This window comes from Manacus candei, unplaced genomic scaffold, assembly GCF_025592945.1.
Source record: "Manacus candei isolate 608988 ecotype Guabito, Panama unplaced genomic scaffold, ASM2559294v1 h1tg000017l, whole genome shotgun sequence".
NCBI classification, from domain to species: Eukaryota; Metazoa; Chordata; class Aves; order Passeriformes; family Pipridae; genus Manacus; species Manacus candei.
Window position 1 is genome coordinate 4,162,255 of NW_026138065.1, and position 10,230 is coordinate 4,172,484.

General features: G+C 35.0%; 1 protein-coding gene across 2 annotated transcripts in view; it reads left to right on the forward strand.

The window, feature by feature from the left end:
* Nucleotides 1–7,683, forward strand: part of RYR2 (ryanodine receptor 2) — a 389,904-nt gene extending 382,221 nt beyond the window's left edge. For both annotated transcript variants that reach the window (XM_051783768.1, XM_051783769.1), the window contains 5 exons: nt 432–588; nt 2,380–2,444; nt 3,215–3,315; nt 4,748–4,799; nt 6,394–7,683. In XM_051783768.1, coding sequence (XP_051639728.1) covers nt 432–588; nt 2,380–2,444; nt 3,215–3,315; nt 4,748–4,799; nt 6,394–6,489 — 471 coding nt within the window. In that variant the 3' untranslated portion in view covers nt 6,490–7,683. The remainder of the gene's footprint in view (nt 1–431; nt 589–2,379; nt 2,445–3,214; nt 3,316–4,747; nt 4,800–6,393) is intronic.
* Nucleotides 7,684–10,230: the final 2,547 nt, after the last annotated feature.

The following is a 10,230-nucleotide window of genomic DNA, read 5'->3' on the forward strand; positions in this document are numbered from 1 at the left end:
GGTTGCGAGGTTTTTGTTTGTTTGTTTTTAAATTTGTGTTTGAAACACCAAAACCAGGGAAATTTATTCACTTTTGAGCTAGGAATTTAGAAAAGGAGATGGCTGTGGTGGTGGAGATATTTTCTAATTGTATATTGCCGAAATTATTTTACATGAATCACGGGGTGCTGCTAGAATTCTGGTAGTTGAACTTTTGAACTTATTGAACTGCTACATAATGACAGAACATGAAATACTGCAGCTTCAGCTGCACAGCAGCATTTCACCTCCCTCAGAAATATGCATAACCTTAAAGGAGAGAAAAAGATGACTTGACATGGTATAGTTCCTAGAACACAGACAAGTTCTACCAGTTACTGAATTTGTAACAGTGGGTATTTTTACTTTTAGCTGCAGACAAATTTTGTATCCCTTTGTTTTGTGTTTTCTAGTGCTACATGTTTCATATGTATGTTGGAGTACGTGCAGGTGGAGGCATTGGTGATGAAATAGAGGATCCAGCAGGAGATGAATATGAAATCTATCGGATTATCTTTGACATCACTTTCTTCTTCTTTGTGATTGTCATCTTGCTTGCAATTATCCAAGGTATATGTAACCGGTGGTGAGATTATTTAGCAGTACAAAGATCTTAATCCTATGGTAATCCCACACCTAAGATTCATAGAGGACATCGGGGCAGATCATGAAGGACGGATTTATTTGGTAAATCACACCCAGCTGACTTTTGTCCATATGCTGCTCTTTTGAGTCTCTGTAAAATCAATGGTCTCTAACTGGATCAATGGAAAAAAACGTAAATATTTTGCTCTAAGAATACTGGTGTTCACTGCAGTTTCTATCTTCTCATTGCTCTTTCTAAAAGTCTCCTATAAATCAGCAAGAGGAGTGATTAGAAATCTTGTGACACAATTTATAATCTTCTTTCAGTGTAACCCATACATGAACAAAATCAGTAGCAGATGCTGTCAGTATTCCTGCTGCCAACATCTAATCTTCTTGACTGACAAATCTTCAGATTGCTGGTAGTGGTGTGAAAATGGGAGCATAGCTTTAAGAGGTTTAATCTTGTCTTACATAAAAACAGCTGTTTTTTGTGATGCCTGCTTACTTGAACAGTGTCAAAGAGTAAAGAAAGGTGCTTGATATGAAACAGCTTTAGTATAGCCTGGATAATAACAATGGAAAGTTAGCTGCCGTTAGGTTAGCTTTGGAATTTCAGTGAAACTATTTGACTCATAGTGTGTCTTGCTGTTGTAATCTGGATAGTAGATACTTAATTTTGGCATGTGAGGGGTTTTTCTATTATGCATGCAATAACCATGTTAAATGTTATTATCTAAAGTACTTAAGACCACATCTGTTTACATATTATACTTTCAAAATATTGTCAAGAATGCCCAGAGTGTCATTTTCAATTAAAATTTTCACAAATTAATAGAAGTATATTCTCAGTTTTGGAAAAGCAGATAAAGATTTTTGCTAGGTTCACTTGCTGTTGTAAATACTGATACACCATTGCTTTCTGTCAGCTAACAGCTAACTGATGGTAATTTTGACAGCACTAAGGGTGCTTTCTCACTTACTACAAGAAAATTCAGAAGGCAAATTTGAGCTTGTGGTAAATTGTTTATTACTTTTAATCAAGCAACAATTTTTTTAAAGGGCTTGAGGAGGTGCCAGATTTTTTTGTAGCCTGGTGATGTATCTCATACTTTTTGTTTCTTCATTTTGTGAGTGACTGGAAAATAGTGACTTTAACTGTCAATCTTTGAGTACGTATTGTCGCTAAGGATTGTGGAGTTAGCCCTTATTCGTACTGGAGTAAGTGAAGGGAAGATCATAAAGAATTTATAAGTTCAGCCATAGAGCCTGTGGTTCTTTTTCTTCTTTCTCTGTCTCCCTGAAATGACCCTTACCTCTGTATAGCTCTGACAGTGGAACCTCGTACTACATGACTGCCATAATGAGAGAGGATGCACAGAGCTCTGGGCCTCTCTGCATCTCCTGTGTAATAAATTCCTGAACTCTGTTAGTACAGTACTATTCTATAGTAAGGCCTTTGTCACTGTAAAACTATCTTACTGTACTGAGTCAAGATTATAGCACTGGGAATAAAACAGAAGTCTGCTTGTCCTGTTTGATAATTCAAAATGGTACTGCCAGTTGTGTTACTGCCACCCATTTTCTTTGGCTTGCTCATTTTAATTTATGTATTAAACTGTTTTTGTTGACTTTGGAATGTATATTACTTGTGCATAAAATTCTCATTTAATATTCTTTGTCAGTTATATTATCCCTAGATTTCCAAATAATCTTTGTCACAGTTCTTGAACATTAACTATCTAATCAACTAAATAATTTTAACTTAAACCCTAGGTTTAATTATTGATGCTTTTGGTGAGTTAAGAGATCAACAAGAGCAAGTTAAGGAAGACATGGAGGTAAGAACTTCTAGTTGCTGAACCATATCTATTTTCAGGTTTCATGAATATCTGTTTTCAATTAAAATGTGATCTAGTTTTAGTGGATAGCTTTTTAAACTAAGAGGAAAATATAGTTCTGTACATGGTCCGATATTGTACAATGTATATTATAATGAATTGCAGGTATGTGGCTGTTCAAGTCTTTTGGAATCTTCAAATTAGAGGTTTCTAGCAGAGGTATTAACACTGTCATGTTACATTTCATCTCACCTCAGATGTAATTTTCTTTGATGAATCTATGTGTGAAAGTATCCTGTACTTCGTGATTTTCTATTCTGTCATTGAAATATAAATGTAAGAACTCGGAAAAGTGTTGCAAAGCTACTGCATTTTGTCATCTGAACTTTGAGCTTGTTCAGTTTCAGGTGGACAAGCACAACAGGCTTTGAGGTAAATATTGCCATGTGTTACAGTAAGTGCTACTTAGTGCTAAAAAGTCAGCTGTGACTATTGTATGTCATTCTGTCTCCTGATACCTGTTCACTTAGAGCTGGCAAAGATTTAAATTTTTTTTAACAGTAAGTAACTACTCTGCTGGTAGTTAAGCTTCTATTCAAGTGTTTTGGTTGAGGTATCCAACTTCAGTCATTAAAAGAAAAGCCTTTTTGTTCAGCACATATTATATATGATGCATTGTCATTTTCAAGAAAAATTGTTACACTGGCCTTTTCTCAAAGCAGGGCAAGGGTTATATATAATGTTGAAGTGCTCTGTATGCTTTCTTTTAGACAAAGTGCTTTATCTGTGGAATAGGAAATGACTACTTCGATACAGTGCCCCATGGCTTTGAAACACACACACTACAGGAGCACAACTTGGCCAATTATTTGTAAGTACAGTAAAAATGAACTCCTCACTAACTCATGACCCTTGCAGCCTCTACAGGTACCTGATTAACTCTCTTGCATAAGTAAGAGTCAGAACTGTTTAACTTTGATGTGCACTCATGCTGTCTGAATATATAATTCTGTGGCAATGGCAGCAAGGAATGAACAAATTTCAAATCCTTCTTTCCAGTTTGGTTGCGGCACACCAAGTTTGTGTGAGCTTGTAGATGGAAACCAGGAACTTGGTATTTGGCTGTGGAGGCATTGTAAAATTGAATGTGGTGTGTAGGGTAGAGAGGAGCAGTATGACCTAGTCTGAAGACTCATGGAGAGAGGAGCAAGGAACAAAGGAGTGAGGGAAAGGGGGGAAATCTTACATTGGACTAGATATTTTGAGGCTGAGGCTGACTAAGAGAACCCAGGGCAAAGGGAGGTAAAGGAACTGGAATGAGGAGCTAGAGACAGGAGGGATCAACCAAGGGCATCAGGTCTGCCTTTGGAAATCCAAGCAGAGCACCAGTGACCACTAAACTCAGTCTTTTTGTATCTAAAAATAAAGGCAATTATCAGTTCTACAACCACTGTATCATTTCCTCTCACATATGAAAATCCAGTGACTGAGTGTATTTTATACTAGTGCTGTCACTATGCAGGGAATGGATTGTAACAAACAAAATACATTAAAAGTGCCATTATGTAGGATTTTGTTCCTACTTAATAAATCTGCCCAAATAACATAATATAGCATACTTTTCAGTCCATCATCCTGTGGAACTGGGTTTTTATCTTTTTGTGCATGATCATATTTTATGTTTTTATATATGTTCAGAGAGAATGTCTATTATAAGCAAAATTTTGAAATTATCACCTAATGAATGTCAGCTATCTGAAACCCCCAAGACTAATGTGGTTCTTTTTAAATTCAAGTTCTTTTATGCTCATGTTGATCTTCAGTTGCATACACTAGTAAAATGTCCTCAACCTATAATTTTAGTAAGAGAAATCTCTTAGACATATTCAGCATTTCTTATTCATTGTGTGAAGAGGAAAAAGAGAAAGTTCCAATGACCATTATGTCTGCTTCCCAGTGGGTTTTCATGGGCAAGAAAATGTCTATTGTAATTTTCAGATTAGAAAGCTTAGAAAATCTTCCTTTAAGCTAACAACAGAGTTAGCAAACTCTGTTGCTAACTACACTAAATCAAACTGAATCTCCTGTATTTTAGCATACTGCTCATTCAAAAATGACTGAATGCCAACAGTGTCAGGAAAGTGTGTTTAATCTGTCTCAGAACATTATCATAAATAGAAGTGTGGAATTTGTAAGTCCATGAACAGCATTATCACTCTACATTCTGAAAAATATCCATCTCCCTGCAGATTGCCTAATGTTTCCAAATTCTCTATTCATAGAATCTCTTTCTTTGCTTGTAGGTTTTTTCTGATGTATCTTATTAACAAAGATGAAACAGAGCATACAGGACAGGTAGGTTGAACAACTCTATAAATGTCAATGGTTATTAAATAAGATTGATTCTAAAATAAAAATTGTTCAGGCTTGGAAAAACTAAGAGTTTTCTAATAAATAGCTCTCTGTATGGTATGGAACTTAATTCTTATTCTTCTAAGCAATTCTTAGGACTTTGGTTGTTTAATGTTAGTTGAGTATCAATTCTGCAGCACTTTCTTTTCCTGTGTTGTTATCTGACCTGTTATTCTTAAGTTGTTACTTCAACAAAATATAAATACACACTGTAAACAAAAATAATGGGAAACAGAACATTTAAGCATCCTGTGAAAGCAGCACTCGTCACATCTCCTTGTTGATTTTTTCAGTAGTCTTTGTCTTTTATTATTATCATCTATATATAATCTTCCATGTCTACATTTCTGAATAAGTCCATATGAAAGAGCTTGTGCCTGTATTTAAAATGAAACCTACAAGACGTTTTCCCTGGAGGTTTCTTCTTTTATGCTGTTCTTTCAACCTTCTGGTACTTCCTTCGGTTTCCTTGAAGTATACTGAAAGTCAGTAAAAAAAAGTATCAAATTTACAGACTACTGTTTTGGTCTTTTTTCCTAGTGAGAGTCTTTCAACTGACTAAGCAAATGTTCCTGTGTTGCAGATCGAAACCCAAAAGAACTGAATAGTATCATATACATAGCCCTAGAGATTTGGGTCAGAGGGATAATTTGCTGTAAATCTGTGTAGTTTACGCTTTCTGAATTCTGATGTATGTGCTATAATCATCTTCTTTTATTGGCATGCAGTGTCCTATTGTGTTCACTGAAAAGAGATTTCTACTAACTATTCATTTTTTATAATGTTTGATACAGATTGGAAACTGAGAGTAGTTCATAATACGTAATTTCTACCACATGGTTTAGCAGTGGACTTGGCACTTCTAGGTTTATTGCTGGATTCAATGATCTTAAAGGTCTTTTCCAACCTAAATGATTCTATGGTTTTGTAACTTGTGTAACACTTGCCCTTTCGACCATGGAATTTATGTAATAAGAAGCCTATTTAAGTGTTGTGATTATAATGGAAATAAACTGACATATCCTTTACTGTTCTCTGGACTGTCTGGAGACAGAACCTTACCTGAACAAATAATCAGAAAGGGAAAAGAAACCAAAATGCCACTGACTCAGAAAATACTGCTCTTCTAAAAAGTACCTTTAAAGGTCATTTTGGTTTATATATTGTTTGTAGACATGTTTTGAAATTACTGATTCAGAAATTCAGTCAAATTTCTCTGACAGAAAATATTCTGCTTACCTTGGTATTTATCTTGTGACCAGCTTTAATTGAGCTTTGCAGTACTCCTGGGTGTGCAAAAAGGACTAAACTACCTGATTCTCTTCTATGCATTTCTATAGTGCTTCTTGACTAGGGAAGAAACCCTAAAAGTTATTCTAAACTGATCAAAGTAATTAAAATTAATGTGTAGATTGATATGCAACAACCTGACATACACAGAATCAAAAAAAAGTGGTATATAAATAAAAGAAAAAAATTCGTACTTGGCGTTTTCTCATTAAATCAAGTTAAATTATTTAAATTGTGTTTCTTTCAGGAATCATATGTATGGAAAATGTACCAGGAACGGTGCTGGGAGTTCTTCCCTGCTGGTGATTGCTTCCGAAAACAATATGAAGATCAGCTCAACTAAGCAGAGATGAGGTTTTCTGGATGAAAATATCCATGTATTTCCCAGCTCTTTTGGGAATATCTAACAGATTTCTTAAATCCCCAAAGCTGTGTGCATTTTGGAGCACCAAAGCTCTGTTTTTAATGACCCAACTGCGCTTTTATTTTCTTGTGTATTTGCTTTGAGAACACTGGAGTAAAGAACAATGAAAAATTACAGCAACTCTGGAAACAAACCAACCACTTGCACAGACAAGATGTCCCTATACATAACATGCACACACAAGTTGAGACTTGAGACAGCTTATTTCTGAAACTGCCAGATGATACCCTTGTCTCTAAGATCACATATAGGGTGACATGGTAGCAACACTCATTCAGTCTGTTTATTTCATCATCCTGGAAGGAACTATATGTAGTTCACAGAGCACTGTAAAAGATTGTTGTGGACACTAAGTTGTGGGGAAATAGTGCCTTACTATATGTGGGTTGAGCTATGCAGAAGATGAGTGCATGATGACATTTTTTTTTTTCTTTATGTCTTCCCTTTCTTCCAAGTTAATATTTATTTTGTGGTTTTTGTGGGTTTGGGAGGAAGGGATTTGATTGTGCACATCTTTTTAATAAGACTGGAGTGTCTCAGGACAAGATTAGGTTATTCTCATCAGGTTCATTTCACATTTACCTTCCTCTTTAGCTTTTGCTCTTATTTTGGTAATGCTCTGATACAACACTGCTACTTTATGAAATCTTTGTATGAATACAAGAGAGCTGCAAAAAAACACTTTAACAAGAACTGTTTCATTGCATGTTTATTATGCAAGTTTAAAACAATCAAAAAACCAACCTTCAGAAACGAGTTGATCAACATGAAAAAAACATTCACAATAATTATATCCATAGTAATAAAGTGTTGTGGGCTTTATTGTACACCTGGAAAAAGTGTCATCAACCAACAATGTATATGTTATGAATTTGACAGTAATTTTGGTTTCTTTTTTTCTTTCTTTCATTTTTGCCACCTGTGATCGATCGTGGAGTTGAAGATTTTCTTGTTAAATTATTTTTTAAAAGCAAAGCTGAAGCAATATCCATTCAGGGACTCCATCAGTTGCATCATGAAACACCAATGATGTGTACATTTCTCCATTTTGAGTCCTTTTCAATTGTAATGCCAGTCTTTACAAATAAAAAGAGACATTCAGAATGGAAACAACCTGGTTTTGGTAGCATTTGAGGTCTTTGTTATGGAGTCTTTTTATTGATCCTTGAATTAATTACAACCACTTCAAAACAAGATTAAGCTACTGTTTACTCAGTGAAAGGTTCTGGTATTGGTTTGTTTGTTGTTTTTTTTTCTCCTGACTTCTTGCTGTTCTGTTTCCCCACCTCATTTCTTTACCAGTCATAGTTTTGTCATAAAATAAGTGGTCTGTATCAGTATTCAATTATAACTAAAAAAAAAAAAAATAGCTAAAGAAATAATAATTTAAAAATAGTAACTCTATATTCTTAAAAGTCAAACTTTCAGTTCAGCAGACTGTGAATATTGCTGAAATTGGTATCCTGTTGAGGATTTTGGTAAAATTCTCTCAAATTCTGCAAGAACTAAGGCTGGACAGGCTGGTGACAGTGGAAGGGGCAGGTGTAACAACTACATTTATATTCACCCACACACAGTCTGGAATGTTCTGGATTTGGAACAACTTCATAAAACACCTTTTATCAGCCTTTCTGGGTTTTGTTTATAAGATTTAGAAATGTGGGATTGAAATTATATTTCTTTTTGGGTGTACAACATGAGAAGAGTTGTTTGACATACAGATACACATGCTATTTTGGTTTTACCATTCTGTAGAGAAATATGTAGCTAATGATTCTGATGGATATTTCAAGATTCCTTTGTCTTGAAAACAAATTCAAGTGGCCTTTTTAGGTAAATACTGGAATAGAAGTAACATGTTTCTTTAACCTCAATTTCCAAGTCACAAGACTGCTGGGGCATCCTTGCTGTTGAATCCAGCATGCTGTTTAACAAATATCTGTGAAGCCACACTTAAACAGAAAGTTTTTGCATCACCATAAAATCAGTAGCTTTCATCCTAAAAAACTCTAATGTTTAAGTACGAAAAATCTTCATTTGTTAAATCAATTGTAGCTTTCACAGAAGAAAATTCCTACAACTAGGAAATGGTTTATGAGAGTTTGCAAGATTAGTGTTCAGAGAGTTCTAAAAATGATGTGAACTGGCTTTGGCAGCCCTTCAGAGCCTTGTTCATGCAGTCCCCTCTGCAGTGGCTTTAGGCTTTCTGTGAGTCCCTGAAACTTGGCATCTCCTGTTTGGTGGCACAGAACTTACCACTGAAAGTCGTTATCTTGACACATCTAATTCAAGAAAAAGAAACCTCACTGGGTAATTAAAAATAACAGTACCTGTCAGAGGAGACTTGTTTATTTAAAAGGTATGCATTTCCTGTGACTTATACTGTTTCTAACACTAATGTGCACTTTTAACAGAATAATGTTATTCAGGCAGTCCACATAGTACATAATACATAATGCACACTGTGGGATCCAGTTAACTACTGTTTAATTGTTTTAGACTTAGACAAGACTGGAACAAATTCTTATATTTTATTAAAAATTACTGAACTTACTATGACAAATGCAACTTCTTCACATTTTTTTGTTGCGAAAGAGTCAGTAAAATAAACTATTTGATCGTACGAACAGTCAAGCAATACAGACAATTCACTGCTTTAATAGTATCAAAAGAAATTAACAATGACATATGTCCTGTATAGTAGCACAATATACAAAAGTGGGTAATATCATGTCGCTTGAAAACTGCAGTTTTGAATCCAAGAAATTCAATTATACTGCTTATGCATGTTATATTTAAGATAAGGTTATACTTACACACATATTTGTGTATGCTAATTTTTTTCAGCTGCTAGCTGAATTTATTGTTTGTGTGAGTAAAACTGTAATTTTCAGAAGGAACTCTTGCCCTCTACTGAAAATATCAGAGACAGAATTGTTGCTGTTTATCTCTGAATGTCAAAAAAAAATAACGAACTCTAAAACTGATGATCCTAATGCATCCCTGTTGATTTCAGCAAAGGAAAGAAGAAATGAATGTCAATGCAAAAGTGAGATGAAAGAGTCGTTGAGGTGTGATTTATTTGTGAAAGTTGTTACCTGTTTATATATTGTTCCACTTAGAATTGACTTTTTTTTACACCTTCTTCCAATACACTTTTCTTATGTCTTTCTTTTCCCTGAAAGTTAGAAGCTTAAGTCTGTGGTTCTTTTGCTGAGAAAATCACAGAAAATAGAAAGGAAGAAAAGGATTCTGTAATATCCTTCACCCATGCATTACTACAAGATTAATCCCTTTTTCTTAGACACTAATGTGCTATTTAAATTGTTGTTGAATATTTTCATTTGTAGTATCTTTTTGCTGTTACAGAACTCTTACTAATATGAATTGCATTAATGTTTATTTTTATAACTCTTATGATAATATTCCTACCATCTTCAGAGGCGCTGAATAATTCAGTTTACTTACACAATCATCAGTGAAGTCAGAGAATCACAGAATATGCCATGTTAGAAAGGACCCACAAGGATCATTGATTCCAACTCCTAGCCCTGCACAGGACCCTCCTCAAGAGTCACAGCATGTGCCTGAGAGTATTGTCCAGTAAAGACAGAGTTCTTGAACTCTGTCAGCCTTGGTGCTGTGACCACTTCCCTGGGG